General features: G+C 41.2%; 1 protein-coding gene across 4 annotated transcripts in view; it reads right to left on the bottom strand.

Moving 5' to 3' along the window:
* LOC125452666 (histone deacetylase 2) overlaps positions 1–26,301 on the bottom strand; it is a 133,277-nt gene that overhangs the window by 9,948 nt on the left and 97,028 nt on the right. For 2 of the 4 annotated variants that reach the window (XR_007247578.2, XM_048531331.2), the window contains exon 14: positions 16,378–16,438. Coding sequence is in view for 2 of the 4 variants with exons in the window: in XM_048531331.2 (XP_048387288.1) it covers positions 16,399–16,438 (40 nt within the window). In the remaining 2 variants the exon portion in view is untranslated. Of the gene's footprint in view, positions 1–3,449; positions 3,884–15,060; positions 15,310–16,377; positions 16,439–26,301 lie in introns of those variants that run through there. The other 2 variants (XR_009445686.1, XM_048531330.2) reach the window with 2 other exon arrangements.

Genomic DNA, 26,301 nt, shown 5'->3' with positions numbered 1-26,301 from the left:
GAAATTAAAATGGAACCTTACAATTTTAGATCACATGACAACTGTGCACAAAATGACAACCTGCATGCAAACCTGGAGGAGTAAGGAACGATTTTTCTGTGGGGCAGAGTTTAAAATTCAGATTTTGAGCCCCTGCTAGGGGCAGCTGCAGTTACCATATCTGCACTGATTGAGTGTTACCACCCATCCAGTTCTCAACTCGTCTGGAGGGCAGTCATTGCCAATGTCAGGCAATCATGAGTATTGCATGGTACACAGTGATTGCCTCCTTGTGTAAATTCAACCAGTCCTATTATAACAAGAAAATTAATAGGAGAACCTGATGTTCCCATTTAGCAACAACATTGCATAGCAAGTACTGGATGTATGTATGGAAGGACATGGGCTTGATGTGGAAGGTAGGTTTTGTTGGGTGGATGGCACTTTATAGTGCTTTATTGGCAAAAGCCTATTCCCATGAGCAGAAACATTTTGGTTGACCACTGTACAACTGGATAAGTTCACATTTCGTACAGTTCCATTTTGAGGCATTATGATGACCTCTTTAGGAAGTATCTATGTCATGCTGTGCGAGGGTGTGACATTCAGCTTAATTGCAAAGTAGGCTGTACTTGTCTGACAATGTCTGACTGCAGAAGCTAAGCAGACTCAGCCCTGGTTAATACTTGGATGGGGGAATGCCAGGTGCAGTAGGCTTTTGGGGGCCCTCTTGTAGCATAATATTAGTTTCCCTACCCCTGAAACAGGAGATCTGAGTTCAAGTCTTTCTCCTCCAGAGGTGAATAATAAAACTTCTAAACAAGTTCATTAGGAAAAGGAGCTTTTATTTTTGTTAAGAGTCAGGCATCCCTTCAAGAACACTGCATAATCAGTCTGACTCCTCTTGCAGATTACATTCCTATAGACTGAAATTTTGCCTGATTTCCTGGTGGCCATGCTCTTACACAAAGAAAACCAGAGAAGGACACAGCAGCTGCAGATGTTTCAGCAAGCCCCCAGACAGAGAAGCCGAAGGACATGGATCCACCAAGGAGAGGTGAACAGTGAGATCATGAGTGTATTGGCTTTGCTGCAGTTAACTTCAAATATCTGAGCGACAATTTCAGCAATAAATAAAGATGTCCCGCTCCCTCATGTCATCCAGCTGCTGCAGGAAGGCTTGTGCTGACAAGGACTGGGGAGCAATCTCATTCCAGTGTCCTTCACTTTTATGCAAGCAGTGCCTTTCTAGCAGCAACTCGGGTCCTTCTCCCATCATCCAGTTGGGTGTACATCTGGATGTCACTGATGCCATTCTTGCCAGAGGCCATCTTTCCACATCTTTGCCCCATGTTGGCGAGAGTCAATCAGACCAAGCAATGGGATTCTCCACCACACTGGCTTCCTCCAGATATAAAATGCTCCATCACAAAACTGGAGAGTTTGTGAACAGTAAAGGATTCCGTTCTCTTAATGCTGAAGTGATTCAAGACCAATGATGCAAAATGTTGGAGGTCTGTACTCACTGGAGCATTCACAAGTATCCACCCCTTTTCAAGGCCTTGGGTCCAAACTGGGATGACTACTGGGGGACAAGGGGCACCCTCACCCAATTTTTTTTGTCTCAGCTCTACTCCGGGGTGCACAGGTGATCGGAAGGCTGCTGCTATTTGCTGTATTGACTTCTGGTTCTGTGCCCCACATGTACCTCAAAGTCTGTGCAGGTCAAAAGCAAAATAAGCGGAAAAATTTGGCCCTCCAAATGTAACTAATGACTTCTTTGAGAGGCCTTCAGATAGGTACAGAAAAAGAGATGGTACTGCTCATCCATTCTCCAGGGCCACATTGGAACAGACATAAGTCCTATGACAATGAGTTTTTGATGCTTGGACTGCAATAGGGCTTTGCAATGTAACCAGATAGAGTATCATGCAGAGATAATGGGAACTGCAGATGCTGGAGAATTCCAAGATAATAAAATGTGAGGCTGGATGAACACAGCAGGCCAAGCAGCATCTCAGGAGCACAAAAGCTGACGTTTCGGGCCTAGACTCTTCATCGGAGAGTGTCATGCATCTTTGTGGTGAGCTATATCCCTCATAACTTGAGCCAACAGATGTTAAGTTGCAGCTATAACCAACCCTAGTTAGACCCCAGTTGGAGTATTGTGAGCAGATCTGACACCGCACCTTAAAAAGGGTGTAATGGCCCTGGGTGGGGAGGATGGGGAGTACAATATAGGTTCACAAGGTTGATACTTGAACTTGAAAGATAAATTTTTGAGTTGAGATTATACATAATTATGTCTGTTTTCTTTAGAACTTAGAAGGTTAAGTGGTGATCTGATCAGAGTTTTCAAGATATTAACGGGAAGAGAGAGGGTAAGTAAACATAAGCTGTTTCCAATGGTTGGAGATAGTAGAACCAGGGGGCATATTCTGAGAATTAGACCATTCAGGAGGGATGTTAGGAAGCACTTCCTCACATAAACCGTGGTAGATGTTTGCAAATCTCTTCCGCAGTTGATGATAGATCAGTTGTTAGTTTCAAATTGCAGACAGATTTTTGTTCAGTAAAGGTATTAAAAGATAAGGGCGAAAGGCAGGTATACGGAGTTAGGCCATAGATCAGCCATGACCTCATTATGTAGCAGAGGGCTCAAGGGTCTGAATGATCTACTCCTGTTTCTTTGCTCCTGTATTCTTCAGACTTGCAATGTGTAACTTTGTTTCCAATATTCCATATTCCAGTATACATTGTAGAAATAGGTCAACTTTAAATTTTGCAGCTGACCCCTATAGTGCCAGTTTGTGACTGCAGCAATGCTTGTTTTACCAGTGAACACTCTTTTTGTTTTATGTTCCAGCATCCCAGAGGCCTAGATTTGCATATACAGGCATATTTTTGATACGTTACCCCTTGGGGTTTAATCTACTGATGGAGGTCCCAATGCGCATTCACTCCACAGCCAAATCCTGACTCACGGCTCCTGTTTTCCACTCAGGTGTGATTATCTGTAATGCACACTGGCTTCTCTGCACTTGTTTTCCCAAGATATGGCTGTGTGTTTGCCTCAGCCTCAACTACTGTTGTAGCTTTCATGACTCTGCTGCCTGATAACTGTTTAAACGCACTCAACAGCTGACTGATGAACTATGCCTTTCTTAAAATGGCAATGCTCTTAAATTAGTAACTCTAATGACTCTATAAAACCTTTTTTGAGGTCCACTTTCTGATTTTCTTCAAATTGTCAGTCTCCTCTGGACTTTACATAAGTGTGTCTATGGCTACCAGCATTGTATAATGTCATGTGATACCTTGGTCCCAGTCTCTGGTGGCTTGTGGTTGGAAAAGACCACTGAAATCAGTCCTGAAATCTGAGCATAATCAAAGAGGCTATCAATAGTCTGTGGTGGAGTATGAACCACTTGTACAGAAGAGAACAGAAGAGGCACTTGTTTTAGATAAAAAGCTGTAGTTTATTACATAACAGTAACTAAAACTTTTTGGCCTATTAACAACTGCAGGCAATATGTACAGAAGATACATGCCTCCATCAGGAAATGTTGCCAGCATCCAAATGATTCTTCTCTCAGAAGCTGTGTGGCACTATCAGACTGGACAGAGCTCAAACATTAACTCATCAGAACCATTACTTATACAACATTGATGGTAGTAGTTTGCTGTCAATGTCCCCCATCAAAAACACTCAGCAAAATCTGGCCCAATATGTTCTCCAAAAATTACATCAAACATGACTTGCTACACCAGCAATCCTTCAAAAAGATCCTTTATCATGGTTGAGGTGATTTTGATAGTTGATCATCTTTCACACCTTTTTTGCATAAACAAAAAGGCACATTCACTGTTTTCTGATTCCCTGCAATATGATGTCTCCTGAGCCCTGCACAATATTGATAAGGAGATTCATAAGAACCAATTCAAGGCCATATGAACTGAGTAAAAAGTAACACTTAAAACGCAGCAGACATCAAGAAATTGTGAGGTCAAAAGAATTTAAGGGATGACGTTCACCTTCAACCAAAGTGAAAAAGTGACGATTCTGGATTAATAATGTTTGATTGGAGTGGAAAGAGAAATTGTACGACGTGTACAACAGGTGGCTAACACAATTATGGCTGTTTTGCAATGTGCAAAAAGCGTTTTGTAATGTGGCTGGTATAGGTCGTATTCTGCTTCAAACGAGGCTTTCAAATAACCCAGGCTTAATTTACATAAAGAAATTTTGGGGGACAAAATAATCCTAGTCTCAGGCAAGATGAAGATTGCCTTTGTATCCCAAACAAAATCAGAAGATGTGGTGACATTTCAAATATATAGAGCAAAGAATGTTGCCTCTTTTATTTAATGACGGAGCACTTGGTTTCATTTTCAAGTTTAGCATGTGAGGCCAACAAGACAAAAGGGAAAAATATTCAGTAGCCTACAAGTCTCAGACTCACCTAACAGATTTATTGCACTTTATTGCAACACAAGACACATCACAGTGACTCTACTGGATTGTACTAGTTCTATGAAGTTTTATGTATTTTCACTGTACTCAAGTGTACTATTCAACAAAATACTTGTACATTGACATTATCACAAAGACAAGTTATCAGCTTGTGCCACCTGCAGTGTGTTTAATAGCAGTACATCTTGGTACTTGAATCAAACTGTGCTGCTGTCAAGGTATAAGTTACAGTGGAAGCATTTTAAGTTTAGTAGCGGGGGCATAATAGGCTTATTTTCATCTTGCACATTCAAGCAAAATGTATGAGGGGTTTCAATACAATGGATAGGGAGGAACTGTCTTGGTTAGTAACTGGGCGATGCAGATTTAAGATCGGAGATAAAATGCTACATCTGCCCCCACCCCTCCTCCCTCACCCCCATCCCATTCCCAAGAAGACTTTCCACATCAAGCAAATGTTCACCTGCACGTCTGCAAAAGTGGCATACTGCATCCGCTGTACCCAGTGTGGCCTCCTCTACATCGGGGAAACTAAGCGGAGGCTTGTGGACTGCTTTGCAGAACACATGCGCTCGGTTTGCAATGAGAAACTGCACCTCCCAGTCGCGAACCATTTCAACTCCCCCTCCTATTCCTCAGACGACATGTCCATCCTGGGCCTCCTGCAGTGCCACAACGATGCAACCAGAAGCTTGCAGGAACAGCAACTCATATTCCGCGTGGGAACCCTGCAGCCTAATGGTATCAATGTGGATTTCACAAACTTCAAAATCTCCCCTCCCCCTACTGCTTCCCAAAACCAGCCCAGGTCATTCCAGCCTCCCTAACCTGTTCTTCCTCTCACCTATCCCGTCCTCCCACCTTAAGCCGCACCCCCATTTCCTACCTACTAACCTCATTCCGCCCGCTTGACCGGTCCGTCCTCCCTGGACTGACCTATCGCCTCTCTCCCTCCCCACCTACACTCACCTTTACTGGCTCCATCCCTGCCTCTTTGACTTGTCTGCCTCCCCTCCACCTATCTTCTCCTCTATCCATCTTCTATCTGCCTCCACCGCTCTCCCTATTTATTTCAGAACCCCCCTTCCCCTCCCCCATTTCTGATGACGGGTCTAGGCCCGAAACATCAACATTCCTGCTCCTAAGATGCTACTTGGCCTACTGTGTTCATCCAGTTCTACACCTTGTTATTCGCAGATTTAAGATCATTTGTGAAAGAAGCAGAGGGAAAGAGAACTTATTTTTATGTCACAACTCAGTATGATCTGAAATTATAAAATCTGCCAGACAGAATGCTGGAAGAAGATTCAATAGTAGCTTTCAAAACAGGAAGTAGATAACAAGTTAAAAAGGCTATAGAACATTGGAGTGGAACTGATTAATCTGCTCATTGAGAATGCCTGCTGAAGCACAATGGAGCAAATGACAACCTTCTGGACTATGTGATTCCATGATTCTATGAAATAGGACTTGCATGTCATATCAGAATATACTACACCATCTAAATGTGAAACCAGTTCCTGACTTGATTTCATCAAAATCCTATGATGATGACAATGATAGTGTATGAATATTTTTTAATCTGAGCTGATACAAGAGCTTCATTACTATTCATTAACTTAATGAAGCGTCACCTTGCTATTTTACAGTAGAACATTTTCACAAACTCAGTAAAATTCACCTAATAGTTTGATAGCGCAAGAGGAAGTAGAAACATTGATTGTACGTGATAGAACAAAACAAACATTACAAATTGGAGAAGTGAACATTTATTTTTGAACACAGCTATTCATTTAATTCCTTCCGTGTGCACATTTACTATTAGTTAAATAGGTGATGGGTAATGTTTCCCTCCTCTGAAGTATGATTAGAAGCTAGGGCAGATGGTGCTAAGGCACTATACAGAACACATCCACAAATTATAGTTAATAGTACAGCAACACTATCTGCTGGCAGTTAGCAGTATTGCATGAAGAAAATGGCTCTATTTCTCCAATTTTCTTTCCCTCATGACTTCTATCCTTTTCTTTCCATCTCAGTTATGGTCTCCATAGCCACTGAGTTCTAACACTTTGCCCAAGTTATTAAGATGGGCCTTTCCAGTTTTCTTTACAACAGGGACATCACAGATGGATCCTCCCTGCATCTTTATTCAGTTACCACACTTGCTGAAACATGTATCATTTTGCAAAGATAGTAAGAACTGCCATTGCTGGAGTCTGAGCTAGAGCTGAGTGGAGCTAGAGGAACATAACAGGTCAGGCAGCATCAGAGGAGCAGGAAAGCTGACATTTCAGGATCGAGACCCTTCTTCAGAAATGGGGTAGGTGAAGGCGGCTCTGAAATAGTAAGAGAGGGATGGTTGAGCTGGGGACGGTAGGTGGGATGGTGATAGCAGGTAGGTATTGGTGGTCAGTGAAGTGGGAGGAGCAGATAGGTGGGAGAGAAGATAGACAGGTCAAAGAGGCAGAGAGGGAGGGAGGGTTGATCTTGGGATGATGCCAGGGGTGGGGAGATTTTGAAGCTTGTAAAGTCCACATTGAGACCATTGGGTTGTAGGCTCCCAAGGCAGAATATGAGGTGCTGTTCCTCCAGTTTGCGAGTGGCATCATTGAGACACTGGAGGAGGCCCAGGATGGACGTGTTGTCCAGGGAGGGGAGGGTGTGTTAAGTGGTTTGTGACTGGGAGGTATTGTCGTCTGTTGTGAACCAAGCGTCGGTGCTCTACAAAGCGGTCCCCAACCACTGCTTGATCTCCCTGATGTAGAGGAGACCACATTGGGAACAGCGATAAAATAGACCACATTAGCGGATGTGCAGGTCAACATCTGTTTAATGTGGAAGTTTTTTTTGAGCCCTGAGTGAGGAGTTGTAGGGCAGGTGTAGCACTTCCTGCAGTAACAGGGAAAGGTACTGGGTGTGGTGGGGCTATTGGGAAGTGTGGAGCAGATAAGGGAGTCGTGGAGAGATCAGTCCCTCTGAAAGGCAGATAAGGGTGGGGAGGGAAATATATCCTTTGTAGTGGGGGCAGATTGCAGGTGGCAGAAGTGACGGAGAATGATGCGTTGAATCTGGAGGTTGATGGGATGATACGTGTGGACAAGGGGAATTCTGTCTTTGTTTTTTATTGTGAGGAAGGGGTGTGAGGGCTGAGGTGCGGGAAACTCAAGAGATGTGATCAAGGGTATTTGTGACCACTGAAGGAGGAATTTGCAATTCTTGAAAAATGAGGACATCTGGGATGCTTAGGGATGGAATGCCTCATCTTGGGAGCAGATGCGATGGAGGCGGAGTAATTGGGAATAGGCGATCACATTTTTGCAGGAACGTGAGTGAGAGGAGGTGTATTCTAGGTAGCTATGGGAGTTGGTGGGTTTGAAGTAGATATCAGTTTTGAGGTGGTCACCAGAGATGGAGACAGAGAGGTCCAGGAAGGAGAGAGAGGTGTCAGAGATGGTCCAGGTGAACTTGAGGTTGGGGTGGAAGGTGGTAGTAAAGTTGATGAACTGTTCAAGCTCCTTGTGGGAGCACGCGACGGCACCGATACAGTCATCAATGTAACAGAGGAAGAGGTGGGAAATAGTGTCAGTGTAGCTGCGGAAGATGGACTGTTCCTTCTAGACCACAAAGAGGCAGGTACCCATGGCCACCCACTTTGTCTGTAGGAAGAGTTGAAGGAGGAGTTTTGCGGTTTGTTCACTCAGGGGTGATAAAGGCAATTACATACTCTGATAAATACATGGCTGAGATTGGATAACTCAGCACTGTCTGGACATTTCCTAATCTGCATCCTCTACCCATTTGCTGGATAAATGTAACGATCCATCAGGTGAACTGAATGCGTTGCGATGTGTTCATTCTTAAACAGTTTTTTGTTTAATAACATTATGTAAACAATGACAAAGCTACAGGCTCCATAACCTGGACCCACTCACGGTACAAGCCCACCACAAAACACAGTGACATCACAGGCAGCATGGAGGGTCGCACAGTGGTTCAGTGGTTAGCACTGTTGCCACTCAGTGCCAGGGACCCAGGTTCAATTCATCCTTCGGGTGACTGTGTGTGTGGAGTTTGCACATTCTCCCTGTGTCTGTGTGGGTTTCCTCTGGGTGCTGTGGTTTCCCCCACAGTCCAAAGATGTGCAGGATCAGTGGATTGGCCACAGTTTTCAGGGATGTGTAGATTAGGGTTATAGGGGGATGGTTCTGAGGGTCGACGTGGACTTGTGGGGCTGAAGGGTCTGTTTCCACAGTGTGGGAATCTGTGATGATGATGATGATCACTGCTCACTTCAAAGGCTGCGTTACATGTCCATCAAACACTGTTACTGTCTCAGGCTTTAACGTGATTAAATATCATTGCTATCCTTATGTGATTCACAGTAAATGTTTAACTGAACATTTGCCAATTTAACTACAGATATTTCCAAACACCAGCATCTTCCCCTCACAAATCCAACCACTGAGATGGTCTCACAGATCTCCCTGAACTGATCAGATATCATGGCAAAGGGCGGTTGCTGGTCACAAACTACAGGCCAACCTGGGATGGTGCTTGCAAAGGTCTCCAGTAACTGTCCACAGCTTCCTGGCACATAACTTAAACACCTATTACCTCCACCCAGTGGCTATTACCCAGGCGATAGCAGCTGAAATGGGAAGGACCAGATTGACTGTTCTTTGGTGTTTTTCATCATGTTCACAACATTCTTGGTAGGGGGGTGGAAAATGTCCATTGAATGCTGAAACGCCACTGGGTGGAAACACTGCATCAAAAACTTGCTGCTGATAAAGTCTCACTATTCACATCTGGAGACAGTAAAATTACGTCCTCAGCTTCACCATTTGCTTATTTCTTTGGGGAAAACAGTTGAACAAAAAATTGTTACAATTCTGGTGGGAGGAATATGCTGGAAATCAAGCCCCGCTACTCTGTGTGCCATTGTAAAAGTCAACATATCGTATTCAATCATCAAAAGTGGCCAATTTGTTTCAATTTATTACTGCTAACTAGAACAAAAGAGACTTTTACAAGGCTTTTCGATAAACTCAAGAAGTAACACATTACAGGAAAACTTGCAATTCAAATGGAAAAATAGATATCAATTAAGTTATTATGTGAGTTAAAATATTTTTCATTTAACCCAAGCATACATACATTCATACGCAGACAATGTGAGACACAGACACACACAGAGAGCTTGGCAGAGCAATTATAACCGGGGAAAATGGGAAAACTGTGCATTACGAGTCTAAACTAAAAGGGTAGAATGAGATGACTTTCTCTCAGTTCCTTTGTCCTTCAGTTTCTTGCCAATGAGCTCACATTGCTGTCATTTGCAGAATGATGGGAAATGTTCAGACCCAGATTTCATTTTTGGGTGAGAAATTGTTAGGAATCATGATATTTGAGACTTTATCAGGTTTTCTTCCCCCCCCCCCCCCCCCCCCCGCCCCCTGCACCAAACGACTTCACTGAGAGATATAAAGAGTGTTGTTTAATGCTCGAGGCTCTGGCTCCCACAGAATGTCTTAGGTTGCTTGCAAACTCCAGTACTGTCCACAGCTTCCTGATGCATACTGAACAAACATCCATTACCTCTACCCAGTGGCTGTTGCTAGGCAATGGCAGCATAGATCAGGCTTTCAGGTCTGTTTGCTCAGCAATTAAAGAAATAAAACTCCTGTGCTCACCTCTTTCTGACATTGTGAACAACAAATAGACAATAGTCTCCTTAAAACTTCACAGTTCCAAAATGTCCATATTTTTAGTTCTCATAATCCATAAATGTATGCATTCACAACTAGGATGCCAGCAGGGTAGTAATACACTTGATTCACTTTTGCAAAAGAAGAACGTAAGAAGTAGGGGCATCTGTCTTGCTGAGCCTGCTGTGCCATTCAATAAGATCATGGCCGATCTTTTCATGGATTCAGCTCCACGTACCTGCCATCTCACCATAGCCCTTAATTCTTTTACCGTTCAAAAATCCACTTTTATTAAAATATTCTATGAGGTAGCCACAACTGCTTCACTGGGCAGAGAATTTCACAGATTCACAATGTTCTTCCTCAACTCAGTCCTAAATCTGCTCCCCCGTATTTTGAGGCCAATCCCTCTAGTTCTAGTTTCAACTGCCAGTGAAAACAACCTCCCTGCTTTTATCCTATCTATTCCCTTCATAATTTTATATATTTCTTTAAGATTATCCCTCACTCTTCTACATTTAAATGAGTATAATCTCAGTCTGTTATTACTACCAAGGAGGATGATGTCACATTTACCAACACTGTACTCCATCTGCCAGACCCTTGCCTACTCACTTAACCCATCTATATCCCTCTGATGACTTTCAATGTCCTCTGCACACTTTGCTCCTTCACTCATCTTCGTGTCATCTTAGACCTTTGACGCAGTGTACTTGATCCGTAACTCTAAATCATCTATGTAAATTGTAATTAGTTGCAGTTCCAACTGGCCAAAACTCCAAGTCCCAATTCATAATGACCTATATAAGAGGCTAACAATATCAATATGGCTAGAAGAGGCATGGAACGTCCATGTCCTCCTTTTCTTATTCAAGTTGCTAAATTTTCCTCTGGTCAACAGTTGTTCTATATGACTTAGTTTTACTGGGGACCTTGTACTCCTTTCAAAAGTGACTGAATTGATAAAACTGGAAGCATTATGCACACACTGCTGGGAATCTTGTAATTTATATTCTCTTTTTATACCATCACTGTACAATAGCTTTTCCTGCCTTCTTGCCTAACTAATGGGCCCAGATGAAGCCTCAGAATTGTCCTGAATCACAACCTGATTTCACAATCTTCCTTTGGTTTAAAATGCAGCATCAATTGTCCCAGAGTCATTTTTAGTTTGGGGGTAAAGAATTGGAGGGCTTGTCATTGAAGAATGCTACTGCTCTTCCATGTCAAATACACTTACGTTTCAATGTGCCATAATCACACAAACCGACATAAAACATTAAGGAAGCAGCCAGCCAATTCTCATACCTTTTGGGACTGCTGATTACCTCTTGGTCACATTCAATAACAAAGTTATTCTTGAGAATAAAACAGACATCAAACGCTGCCAGGAATGATTGAAAATCTGTGGAGGTTTCATCTACCCTTGCCTGATGAGGACATCATGGGCAATGCAGTCGACTTCATGTAACAAAGTATTCACCTGGATCTGCTGCTTCTTTGAATAGTGATATGAGGCTGTCGTGTACCAGTGACATTTGATTTCCCCACAGTCCTTGCCCATGGGAGTACATCAGCCATTGACGATATCAAAGGGCTGTGGAAAGGGTAGGTTCTGTCGTATGGGTACGGACAGTGGGAGTGAGTTTGACCAAAAAGATTCAATTCTGAATTATATTTGGCATCTGCAATGTATACCTCTTTGTCTGGCTTCTGGTAAATGCTTAAATTCCCTAGAGATTTCTGAGCGCTCGTAAGTGTAGAATCAGGTGAATTCATAAAGGTCAACAAAGACCAATTAAACGAATTCTTTGGATCTATCTTCATGAAGGAGGACACAAATAACCTTCCAGAAATGCTAGGGGACACAGGGTCAAGCATTAAGGAGTAACTGAAAGAAATCCTCATTAGTCAGGACATGGAACTGGGGAAATTGATGGGATTAAAACCCCATAAGACCCCAGGGTCTGATGCTCTGCATCCCAGAAGACTTAAGGAAGTGACCCTAGAAATAGTGGATGAGTTGGTGATCATTTTCCAGCATTCTATATACTTTGGAAGAGTTCCAATGGACTGGAAGGTAGATAATGTAACCCCACTTTTTAAAAAAGTTGGAAGAGAGAAAATGGGTAATTATAGGCTGGTTAGCATGGTTTTGGTGGTGGGGAAAATGCTGGAGTCCATGATTAAGAATGTAATAACTGAGAGTTTGAAAAGCAGAGACAGAATTGGTCCAAGTCAGCATGGATTCACTGAAGGGAAATCATGCTCGACAAGTCTCCTGGAATTTGACAATGTGACCAGTAGAGTGGACAAGGGTGAATCCGTGTATGTTGTGTATCTGGACTTTCAAAAGGCATTTGACAAGGTCCAACTCAAGAGAAAAGTAAGAACTATTAAAGCTCATGGTATTGGAGGTAATATACTGACATGGATAGAGAACTGGTTGGCAGAGAAAAAGCAGATATTTGGAACAAACAGGTCCTTTTCAGAGTGGCAAGCAGTGATGAGTGGAATACTGCAGGGTTCAGTGCTGGCACCCCAGCTGTTTGGAATATATGTTAATGATTTGGACAAAGGGATTGAATACAATATCTCCAAATTTGCTGATGACACTGAGCTGGGTGGCAGCGTGCACTGTGAGGAGGATGCTAAGTGGCTGCAGGGTGACTTGGACGCTGGCTGAGTGGGCAAATACTTAGCAAATGCAATATAATGTGGATAAATGTGAGGTTATCCACTTTGGTGGCAAAAACACGGAGATAGGTTATTATCTGAATGGTGGCAGTTTAGGAAAAGGTGAGGCATAACAAGACCTAGGTATCATGGTGGAACAGTTGCTGAAAGTCGGCATGCAGGTGCAGCAGTTGGTGAGGACAGCTAGTGGCATGCTGGCCTTCATAATGAGAGTATTGAGTAGTGGACTAAGGATATCTTGCTGCAGTTATACAGGGCCTCGCATACCTTGGGCATTGTGTGCAATTTTTGTCTCCAGGTCTAAGGAAGGACATTCTTGCTATTGAGGGAGTCCAACGTAGGTTCACCAGACTGATTCCCGGGATGGCAGGACTGACAATGAATAAAGGCTCGATTAACTGGGCTTGTACATGATGGAATTTAGAAGAATGACAGGGGACATCATAGAAACAGATAAATCCTGATGGGACTGGGCCGGCTAGCAGCAGAAGAATGTTCCTGATGTTGGAGAAGTCCACAACGAGGGGTCACAGTCTGAGAATAAGGGCCAAGCCATTCAGGACTGCGAAGAGAAAGAATTTCTTCTCTCAGAGTTGTGAATAGATGGAACTCTTACCGCAGAAAGCTGTTGGTTCCAGCTCATTTGATATATTCAAGAGGGAGTTGGACATGGACCTTGTGGGTAAAGGGATCAACAGGTATGGAGAGAAAGTGGGAGTGGGATTGCATGATCAGCCATGATTATATTGAATGTTTGTGCAGGCTCAAAGGGCCAAATGCCCTATTCCTGCATCTATTTTCTATGTTTCTATATAAGCTGTAGAATCCCTACAGTGTGGAAGCAGGCCATTCAGCCTATTGAGTCTAACTAGTCCTCAGTGTCCGTTTCCAATATACACAGGCAAAGTTGTTAAGTATCATTTAAAAAAGTGTTCATTAAAATTATAGGAGTGTAGGGGCATTCTTAAGGAAGAAATCAGGAAGGCAAAGAGGGGATAGGAGATAGCATTGGCAGATAAGGTTAAGGAGAATCCAAAGAGATTCTACAAATACATTAAGGGCAAGAGGGTAACTAGACAGAGGGTAAGGCCTCTTCAAGATTAAGGAGGTCATCTTTGTGTTGAACCCCAGGAAATGGGAGAGACATTAAATGAATATTTTGCGTCAGTTTTTACTATGTAGAAAGAAATGGAGTCTAGGGAATGCAGAGAAATAAACTTTGATGTTTTAAAAATAGTTCATATTACAGAAGTTCAGGTCTTAAAGATAATATAGAGGTGGATAAGTCTCCGTGATCTGATCTAATGTATCTCAGAATGTTATGGGAAGTAAGAGTGGAAACTGCGAAACCCTTTGTAGAAATAGTTGCATCTTCTATAACTACAGGTGAGGTGCCTGATGACTGGAGGGTGGCTTATCTTTGAGGAAGGTTGTAAAGAGAAGCCAGGGAACTACAGACCTGTGACTCTGACTTTGGTTGTGGGTAAATTGTTGGAGGTGATTGTAAAAGACAGGATTATGGACATTTGGAGAGGCAAAAATTGATTGGGTCAGCATGGTTTTGTGCATGGAAAATCATGTCTCACAAACTTGATTGAGTTTTTTGAGGAAGTTACCAAAAAAATTGATGATGGCAGTGCAGTAGACATTGTTTATTTGGCTTTTAGTAAAGCCTTTGACAACGTTCTGGAAGGTAGACTAATTAGTAAAGTTGGAATTCAGGGTGAGCTTGCCAATTGAATATATAATTGACTCAATGGCAGGGGACAGAGTGTAATAGTGGTTGGTTGCTATTCAGACTGGATGCCCGTGAGCAACAATGTTCCAAAGGGATTGGTTCTATGTCCTCTTTTGTTTGTCATTTATATAAATGATTTGGATGAGAATATGGAAATCATGGTTAGTTAGTTAGCAGATGACACCAAATTTGTGGCATAGTAGACAGTGAAGAAGGTTTTCTAAGATTATAAAGTGATCTAGATCAATGGGCCAATGGGCTAAAAAATGGCAGGTGGAGTTCAATCTTGGTAAATGCAAGGTATTGCATTTTGGTACAACACACAAGAGTAGGGCTTATACAATTAATGGTAAGTCCTTGGGTAGTGTTGTAGAACAGAGGGACTCTAGGGGTGCAGATACTTCTTTGAAGTTTGCATCACTTGTAGACAGGGTGGTTAGAAAAGCATTTGGCATGCTTACCTTCGTTTTTCAGTACTTTGAGTAGAAGAGTTGGGAAGTCATGATGAGGTTATGCAGGACATTGGTGAGGCGTCTTCTGGAATACTGTATCCAGTTCTGGTTACCTAGTTACAGGAAGGATATTTTCAAGCTGGAGAGTGTTCAGAAGAGATTTACCAGGATTTGCTGGGAATGCAAAGTTTGAGTGATAAAGAAAGGCTGGATAGGCTGGAACTTTTTTCACTGGCGTGTAGGAGGCTGAGAGGCGACCTGATAGAAATTTATAAAATAATGATAGAGTTAATGAGTTGTCTTTTCAAATCTTTTTAATGTGAGAGGAGACAGATTTAAAAAAGAAATGACAGGCATTTTTGTTTAAAACATAGGGTGATTTGAATGAACTTCCTGAGGAAGAGGTGGACGTGGGTACAATTAGAACATTTAAAAGACATTTGGACAGATACACAAATAGGAAGGCGTTGGAGAGATATGGGCCAGGAGCAGGCAGGTGGGATAGTTTAGTTTGGGATTATGTTCAGCAAGGACTGAATGGTCTATGTCCATGCTGTATGACTCTATGACTCCACAGTGAGGCTGTTACCATCTCCACAGCCCAGAGTTGCTTATGGCACAATCTTTCAGCAGAGAATTAACATATAACTGACTGAGGTCATGGCTACATCACTGCTTACCTAAGGGGGCTCATCAATTTCCATCACTACACACAGCTGAATTAATTATAAAGGAATGGGTTCAGTGGTAAGTAGATTTAGTCATTCTCTCTCATCTAAGAGTACAATGAACAAAAAAATGTTGGCAAGGACTAATTTATTTTTCTTCAACCAAGGATTCAGCTGCACCCTGATTGACAGGTGACATTTTCAACACTACCTCATTTCCCACTCTCCTCACACACCATCCATTCCAAAACCATGAGGGGATCCCCTTGCCCTCACTTTTCTAGTGAGTGTCCTTATACAACAAAACATTTTCCACTATTTCCGCCACCTCCAGCATGATGCCACTCACTGTATTTTCCGTTCCCGTTTCTGGACTGAACAGTTGAGAGAAACTAGTTTATTAATCACTGGTATTTCATTAATCCTGACACCTAACAGCACCGATTACAGTATAATATATAGCATCACACATTGTACACTTGTGCTTTGTGTTACTGACATAAAAGAAGTTTAATTGAGGGTTAATGCAAAGGCTTAAAGCTTAATTAAAATTAGAGTTTAACTAATCATGCTAACATTTAATTAAGACACAATTACCACCTAAAACTTTAATTTAAAGTACACTAAAGGAACATTTAACAGTAAAGGGGTAACTTACCTCCTTTCTGCTGTGCTGACATTATGGCTCAAATAAATACATTGTTTTCCCTATAATTAATCTACAAAATGAAGAAAATAAGTTGTTAGACTGATGGGAAACGTACAATTTTACAACTCACTGATGCTTTATCATGCATTTAGTGGTCTTTTATGAATATTGAACAAAAGAAATAACTTGTGAAAACAGTAATTCTAATATACTTATCTTAAATTTTGATTATTGAAGCTGTAAGTGAATAATGTTGTGTTTTTCCATCTTTCAATATTACAGCAGAAAATGCTCAGACTCTGGGTAAATAATCGTTTACCTCAGTTTGGCTGTTCTTCAGGTCCACAAAATGATGATATGGAACTCATCCTTATTAGGAATTACAGATTTTTAAATTTATATAGGGGGTATATAGTCTATAGACATCCACCAGTCAATACAAAACTGGGTGCTGAAACTAGTCAGCTCAACAGCTGAATGAAACTGGGGTCCAGGTTTCACTTATATTAAACCAGTGAGCTCTTGTTGCCTAGTGTGAAGCACAGACAGGTTGGCAGTGAACATTAAAACTGGTCCATTGTACCAGCAGAACTCAGATAAAGACCTGGAAGGAATGTTGGACAGAAGTACCTGATTTGATACAGTGGAGTCAGTATACTGTGTGGATGGTAGAGTCTATGGCCTATTCCAAGCAATACAGACTGAGATAAACATGGCTGAAGAACAATCAAATCGGTGAAAAGTACTCTTTGGGCTGCTTGAAACTTGCCGGTTTTTCCAGTGCAAAGTATTGTCCATGACTGAATGTTGCTGACTGGCATATTCGGGAGTTCATGATTGGAGGTTGGGACACGAACTAGGACTCATGGCAGCCACCACAGTGGTGCAATTGAGAGAGGTCAGCATTTAAGGCTTTTTGGCCATAGTCCACTGAGGGTCTGGAAACTGAGTAAAACCCCTTGGGCAGTGCCTTGGTGCTGTAATATAATTGTAGTTAATACTTAAAATTTAAGTATAATGAGAAACAAACAGTATTGGAAACAAAAGTGATTTTGTTTGCATCTCGCGATGCCAATTTTCAATGATCACATAATGCACTTTTGTATATCTTGTGAATAAAGCATGCTTTGAAATCAAAACTGCGATGCCTGTAGAGTTGGGGAACACTTGGTGCTTTTCCTGGCACTATGAATATCTGTATTAAACATATTTGTAGATGCCTACTTATAATTTGCAAGCATGGGGTCACTGAAATCCTGAGAAAGGGACCTGCTGGAAATCAGTGGAAGTGAAAAAAAAACTGAAGAACTGAAAGCTTTTGTAACCCTCTGTTTTAGGATAATGTATGAATTCAAAATTAGTGCAACCACGTAACTTATTTCTATGCAGTAGTTTCCATCCTGGAATTGTGGCTCTCAATCAGTAGTTGATGAACATTATTTTAACCTAGAAATTTTAATTTATCTTAATTAATCTTGAAAGTAAATGAATCAAATTAATCCAATCTAATGAGCTAGATTAATTGTGAGACTAGATTAATTGTGAAAACTGGGTGGCATGGACAAGTTGGGCCAGGACCTATTTCCATGCTGTAAACCTCTATGATTCTAATCAAACTGAAAAGTATGGAATTTGTTTAGCAGATCAGCCAGCATCCAAAGTGTAAAGAAGGGCTTGGTTTTGTTGGGTGATACATTTTGTCATGTTATACAATTTTGATGTGCCTCGGAAGTATCACTGCCATATTCATTAATCAAACGTAAGCAATCATTCTCTTAATTCCTGTAGTCTTTGAACTGAAATAATAAGAAACTCTTGTTATGCAAAGAAAAATCTGCATCAGATTGTCATGCAACTGATCTTTCAGCAGACCAAAGAGTTGAGGATGCTAAAGATTGCAGTTGACAAGGATCTGCCTTCCTGAGGTCAAAAGTCATGAAGATCAGATGAATTAAGAGTATGTGGAACAATCCTTGCTCCAGTCCTACACTGGATCCCTCCCACAACTCTTTCCTCGGTACATTGATGGCTGCTTCAGTGCCACTTCATGCCACGACCTCAAAAAATTTGTTCATTTTGCTTCCAATTTCCACCCCTCTAAAGCTTTCACAATGTCCATTTCTGACACTTCCCTTCCTTTCCTTGACCTGCCTGTCTCCATTTCAGAGAACAAACTGCTCACTGCCATCCACTACAAAGCCACTGACTCCCATAGCTACCTGCACTACTGCTTTCCCACCTCATATCCTGCAAGGATTCCATCCCATTCTCCCAGTTCCTTCGTCTATGTCATATCTGTTCAGATGATTCCACCTGCCAAAACAGCACTGCCTACCTGGCTTTCCTTCTTCCATAACCTCGGTTTCCTGCACACTGTGGTTGACAGGGCTCTCAACTGCATCTGACCTATCACCCGTGCTGCCACCCTTGCCCCTTCCCATCATTGGGTCCCCTTTGTCCTCACTTTTCATCCCACCAACCTCCGCAGTCAAAGGATCATCCTCTACCATTTGAGCCAACTCCAGCTGAATACCACCACCAAACAGGTGGCACAGTGGCTCAGTGATTAGCACTGCAGCCTCACAGCACCAGGGACCCGGGTTCGAAACCAGCCTCAGGTGACTGTCTGTGTGGAGTTTGCACATTCTCCCCATGTCTGCGAGGGTTTCCTCCCACAGTCCGAAGATGTGCCGGTTAGGTGGATTGGCCATGCTAAATTGCCCATAGTGTTCAGGGGTGTGTGGGTTATAACGGGATGGGTCTGGGTGGGATGCTCCAAAGGGCGGTGTGAACTTGTTGGGCCGAAGGGCCTGTTTCCACACTGTAGGGAATCTAATCTAATCAAACACATCTTCCCCTCACTCCTCTGTCTGCATTTCACAGGGACTGTTCCCTTCGGGACACCTCAGTCCATTCACTGATGACCACTAACACCACCCCTCCCTGCCAACAGCACCTTCCCATGCAACACCTGGCCTCCACATTCTCTCTGCTCACCGTCCAAGTCCCCAGCAGTCTTTCTAGGTGAAGCAGCATTTCTACTGTACCTCCTCCAATTCATTCACTGCACCCAGTGTGGCCTATCTGACATTAGAGAAACCAAACATGGACTGCTTTGCAGAACACCTCCAGTCTGTGCACAAGCATGACCCAGACCTCTCCACAGATATCACTTTAACACAAGAGTCCTGCTTGCATGCCCACTTACCTATCCTCGGCAAGCTGCAGCTCGCCAGTAAATCACAGTAAAAACTGGAGGAGCAACATTTCATCTTCACAGTAGGCACTTTACAACATTCTGGGCTCAATATTGAGCTCAACACCTTCAGAGTGTGAACACACTCCCATTTCTTCCCTTTCTTTTGGCTTGACTTATTGCTTTGTCTGTCACCATGTCCTCTCTCCTTTTCCCCAACAGTGAGACTGTCAGGTCTGGCAGTAAGACACACCATTGTTCCAACATTCTCATATTGTGATCACTTAACCAAACTATCAACACCCTTTCTCCACTCACACTCCATCCTGACTATTGTATGAATGCTGCTCCCTCCACACTTCAGATCAGCTCTAATGAAAAGTCATCGAGACACGAAATGTTAGCTTGCTCTCTCTCCACAGACGCTGCCTGGCCTGTTGTGATTTCTAGCAGTTTTCGTTTTCAGTACAGGTTTCAGCATATGAAGTAATTTGTTCCTATAAGAGTTTCATATCTGCCTGGCTTTCCTTTGTTGCCTGCTAATTAAACATGCTTCATAGATTTACACATCAGCTGATGTGGCGCTCTGTTCCAGGTCCATTTCATTCCTGTTACCAGTCTGCATCTCTCTCTGCTTGAGCCAGGCAATTGGTAAACATAGCAGCCCATTTTAGTTTGGCAGTGTTTCCAAATCTGTGTCATCTCCATCACAAGTAATCAATTTCTCCAGCAACTACTGAGACTCTCCTATATTGTGTCTACTTCAGTGTCTGTAAGATCATTCATCTCTGTCCTTCCCTCAGCTTGTACCAACTCCTGAGCCTCTCATATCATTGTTACATCTAGAATTGACCATTTCAAGACATTCCTGACTGGCATCCCTTCATCTGTAAAATTAATACTCACTTAAACCTATTTTACTGTTTCCATTTTCACACCAGATCCATTATTTTCCTCTTTTTTTACACACATTGTTTCCCAGTCCCAAATATCTCAAATTTGAAGTCTCATCCTGGTATTTAAATCCCTTCCTTGCTTTTCTTCCTAATTCTGCAATCTACTCCACACTTATAACTCTCATCACTCAGTCTTCCCAAGTGATTCTCCAACTCGAGCCTTGCCTGTGTCATCCTCTTAGATCCACAATTAATGGCCAACACTATTGCTGTCCAAGGCATGGGCTCTGGAACCTTAGTCACAAAAACTCTGCTCTTCAGCTCCTCCACCTCTAAACCTTGACCAAGGCTCTCATGACCACACCCACTGTCTTTCTTTGGAATTATGTCCATATGATGTCTGATTGTAGTTCTGAAAAGTGTCATACAGTGATTAACAGTCTGAAAGGTGCAATATAAATAAGTGCCCCAATATTCACAACAAAGCATTAAAACTGTAAGAACTGGATTCAATGTCAACAATTTTCCACAAGAGGGCAGTCTTTACCAATTCTTTGTCTGTAGGAAACAAGGTGTGTATTTTCAGCAATTTAGAATTATTCTATAAAGAGCAAAGAATTTCTTTCCCAGAAGTGATAAGGTCATCATTCAAAGGAAAAGCATGGTTTATATTACATTGGTGGAATATCAACTACAAATTAAAATGGCAATGCATTACAACCTCATAGATCAGACTCCCGATGGCATACAAATTTTCTCCGTTTAATTGTGTACAGTGCTTTAAACCAGTCTTGAACTTCCATCTTATTTAATAACAAAGCCATTAATTTTGTTTTGGTTAACTGCTGGGGGACATGTTCCGCATGTCTTCACCAAGAATATTTGAAGGAAATAGCAATTCAGAATCTTTGTTTTTCTGCACTTCTCAGGAGCTCCAGAGATTTTGCACGAAATCTTGGCTAACATTCCAAAATAACAGCAGTGATACATAATCAGTGAAGCTGTTATTTGGAGGACATATTAAACCACTAAAGGCCATGTCCAACCAGTCAGCTGAATATGAGATTTGAAGATGCACAGGGCTACGCCCCTCTAATTTTTTGTGCTGAACAGCTTAGAAGAAACATTGGCACAGGGGTGCCGTCAGCATTGACCACTATTTATGCCTAAAACAACACAATGAAAATAGAACATCTGGTGATTAGTTTGTTGCTGTTTGTGGGATCTTGTTACCTGCAAATGTGATGCCTTACTTCCTAAATTTGAGACAGATACTTCAAAATTATCTTATATTGCACCTCGGAGGGACCCTCTTCTGGCACAGTGGTAGTGTGCCTACCCCAGATTGAGAGATCCCAGTTCAAGTCTCATCTGCTCCAGTGGTATCTAAGAATATCTCTGAATAGGTTGATTAGGTTAAATAAAAATTTACAGCACCTGAGATTGTTCTGAGATCATGCAAGTGTTTTGTAAATATCTCTCTCAGGTGCTGCCCAATGTGAGCAAACATGCAACAACTCAATTATCTTCTTACAAATGTGGTACTGCTTTTTATTGTTCCATGTTGTTCCAGTAATTATATATTTTACTTGGGACCCCTTAACCTTCTGATCATCTTTTTTAACCTGCTGTTACAATTTCTTAGTCAATCTACAAATCCCTTTTCCCTGTAAAATTTGTTTTTTTTTATTTTAAATTTCACTTGTAATACGTAACTCCCATTTAACTGTGTAAATATACATTCGTCCAATATGTTTAGTAAAGGTTTAGGATTATCCCGAACATACTTACCTTTGCTTAGCCACACAGTCCCCAGATATCCTGTGGCTTTAACTATCAAAAGATGATGTGAAATTAAATTTATTGAATCTAGTAATTGTGGGCATAGCAGAAAATGAGCACAAAAACCGCCAAATCATCATAAAAACTCTTAGAAAAGGCAACGTGGGTGCCTTTATCCTTTTGGTCTATCTATGGTTTAATCTACGCAACTCGGTTGTATCTTAGTGCATTACTCTTGGATTTCCATAATCAATCCACAGTAGTCTCAGCGACAGCTACTTCTGTCTCAAGTTATAATTTCTGACATTTTATATAGTATCACATTAGGGGAAGCATGGTGGCTCAGTGATTAGCACTGCTGCCTCTCAGCACCAGGGTTCCAGGTTTGATTCCAGTCTCGAGTAGCTGTCTGTGTGGATTAGCCACTGGAAATACAGGGTTACAGGGCTAGAGTGGGCCTGGGTGGAATGCTCTTTGGAGGACTGAGATGGACCAAATGGCCTGCTTCCACATTGTAGGGAATCTCTGATCAAAGTTAAGCTGATTGGCTTGCAGCAGTTCAGCTCACCTATTGCCCTTTTGCTGAATAAGGCTGTAACATTTGCAATTCTCCAGTCCTCTGACACCACTTTCTTGAGACAAAATGGACCATAGACAGTAAATGTAGCCGTGCCTGTGTCAATCAGATCCTCAAAGTAAACTATGCAGAAAATAACTGGTTTTAGAGAAAGTAAAAAACTATAGCTGATTTTGACTTTTATGTTTTGTCTTATCCCTATCTGTTTCAAGGCAGTTAAAACCACCCATGATTATGGTAACTGAAGAATTTTTTTTAAATTATAAATTTTTCATTAACTTTATTTGGATATTTGAATGTGTAACCTATTTGGATATATCAGATGGGCACTGAGCAAAATGAAGATTGAATGCGTTTTTTCAATTTCAGTTTCATTTCCTTGCTGATTCACTTCAGTCAAGAGTTTGTAGGTGACTTCGAATCTACTTCAAATAAATTCTAGTACTGTATTTAGCCAGTGAAAACAATTCTAGAGCCAATGGTATTTGTCATCCACAGCAGAATATCAACTGTATATCTTCAATATGGTACAACACTTTCTAGTGAACATCAGTAAAGATTTCTTAATCAAAAAGTGAAAGCTTTGTAGTTTTGAGTAATAGTAAATTTAATTACATAACTCAGTTACAACAGATTGGTTAAAAAGCTTTTTTTGTTGTAGATCTCAAATTACAGTTGCACTTGCAATTTTGAACAGCGCAGATATTGCCAAATACAAAACCAAATCGCCTTTTCACTGAAAAAATGTCATTCGAAAGACATAGATCAGAAATCAATCACTTTAATTGGAATAAGCAAGAGAAAAAGCGAGTTTGATTTCTTACGTCTGTATACAGTAAGATATTTTTAATGTATAATGTAGATATAATGAGAATGTACTGAAGGCATTCAGTCTAGTCACTACAATATTAATGACCCAACACTGCTTGCACTCCCTGTTCTCTAGTAATCACATTCCATATCCTCAAGGGATTATAGATCTTTGCAGTTTTGGCACATGCAACATAAGTGGAATGCAAAATGAATTTCATTTTCCCCAATCATTTTTAATACAGGAGAGCTGATACTTAGAATTCTGAATCACTTAGGAATATTGTTAAAGTACACTTTTTACGACTAAATTCCTATTTGGAAGATTCATTTTTGAACCTCAGCTAGTGGCTGAGCTTCATCAGCACTTGATGAGGTACCTTGACAGAATATTGTTAGTGGAGTACTCCATCATGCCAGACATCAAAGAAGTGCAATTCCTATTTTGCCCTGACAACAGATCTCAACCTTCACTATATGTTGAAGTATTTCACATCATTTTGGAATTACTATTTCAGACAGTGTACCATTAAACAAAAAACATTTTTTATTTAAACAAAGTGCCCTTTATCACATCCATCAAGTGAAATTTTCAACACAATAGTTGGAAAGAATGTTTTAAAAAATGTAATTTCTAAATTTTAACAATAATAGCACACGGAAGTAGACATTTCTATTGCTAATGGCTGGATTTACAACTAGCAACTTTTTCAAGTTTAAGCTAGGTTTTAAAACAAATCTGTTTAAAAATATAGGACTTATTTTCGACACACCCAACAAAACAATGCATTGTATGTCTGCAAATCTATTGTTCACAAACAACTGTTCATCAAGCATTTCTTTTAGCAGATTCTAGCATCATTTAAATATACCATGGGAGTGAAAAAGGTAAGGTTCAGTACTTGCAAAAATAAAACAATTATTATCACTGCTTTATAATGTATTATCACTATTTTGTACCGTGTATTTATACCTACAGTACATTTTTTTCCCCAGTTCTCTCACTTGTGGCTAGGAATTCTAACATCATTCTATAATCCAAGAAATTCCAAAATATTGAAATGACTAGGTCCCAAGCATTTGGGCTGAGGAGGTTACAGTATAATACAAAAATACAAACATCAGCAATCATTTCTAAATAATAATATTCCTATGAAGATACCCTCCCCAACCAAAAAAAGTGCTTTTGTTCATTTAAAAACAATTTTCAAAATTTTTTCTGAGCAATAAATGAATGGTGGTACCCTCTGTTAGGCTTGTACATTCCCATAGACTTTCTATGGGTTGTTTCATGGCCTGTTGTCGCTGACAGCCAACCATTCAAACAGCACAGCACTCACCACAGGATGGCTGGTTTCTATGTGAACAGGTTATACAGTTGTGTCTCTAATCAACTCAAACGAGAAAGCAATAATCCAGGAATCTGAAGCAGAGACTGTATATTAAGACAGTGATTTAAATATCAAATCAAATAATGATGCAGAAAGTCAAATAAGAAGAAAGATTGAAGAAAGAGAGATGTTACAGAAAGAAGCAATAAGATGTTTAACTATTTTCATATTTCCTCAAGCTGAAGGAATGAGATTCTATGCTGATAAAAGTTACTCTTGGTTACCCGAGTGCTTATTTGGCAGTAATTAAGACTTATCATGCTATCTTAAAGCAGGAAAGTTATATTCTATCTGTACAGGGTCTTGGTGAAACCATATTTTAGTACAGGAGCACTTTCCAAACTTTTTCCCACTATTTAAGGCTTGAACATTGCTGTGATGCCCCAGCAAGGCATTAAAGGACAGGGAGAAGGAAGAGGGCAAGGAAGATCTGAGAGAGGGGAAGTGGAACCAAGGAAAGATGAAGACAGCAGATGCCTATCAGAGGAAAAAGATAATTGCTGTAACTTCTGTCAAAGCCCCATGGCAGCCATTACTGTCTTGCAGCTTGTGAGTTCAAACATCACCAGCCACATGGGATCCCAACTCGACTTCGGGAGGCTCTGATATAATGGTTCGGTCTCCTTATTTGAAAAATGATAACTACATTCAAAGTAGTTCAGAGACGATTCATTCAACTGATTCCCAGGATTAAGGTCTTCTTTATTGAAGACAGATTGAACAGGTTATTGTGGTGTAAAAGAATGAGAGGAAATCTTAATGAAACACAAGCTTCTGATGGAACTTGAAAGGGTGGATACCTGGAGGAAGTTTCCTTTTTTCGGGTTGACTAGAATGAGGGGACACAGTTTAAGAATAAGTAATATCCCTGCTAAGATGGAGATATGGAGATTTTGTTTACAGTCAGAGGGTCACAAGTAAGTGGAATTCTCTTCCTCTGAGAACAGTTCAGATAGGGTCATTAAATCTATTCAAGGCTGAGTTAAAAAAGGGAGGCAAGACTTACTGGGGGCAGGCAGGATGGTGCAGTTGAGACCACAAATAGATCAGCCATGATTTCCTTGAAGAATAAAGCATTATTATGGGGCCAAATTTTCTACACCTGCTCTTATGCCTGACATTCCTAAAAGGGTAGTAAGACTGGAGTGGACATGCCCCAACATTTCCTGATAAATTTACAAAGACTCTTATTGATACATACAAGATTCTTAAGGAAATTGACAGGGTCGATGCAGAAAGGCTATTTTTCCTTGTCGGAGAGTTTAGGATACAAAGGGCATG

The sequence above is a fragment of the Stegostoma tigrinum genome, chromosome 4 (genome assembly GCF_030684315.1).
Source record: "Stegostoma tigrinum isolate sSteTig4 chromosome 4, sSteTig4.hap1, whole genome shotgun sequence".
NCBI lineage: Eukaryota > Metazoa > Chordata > Chondrichthyes > Orectolobiformes > Stegostomatidae > Stegostoma > Stegostoma tigrinum.
This window is presented reverse-complemented; position numbering and strand designations above follow the sequence as displayed.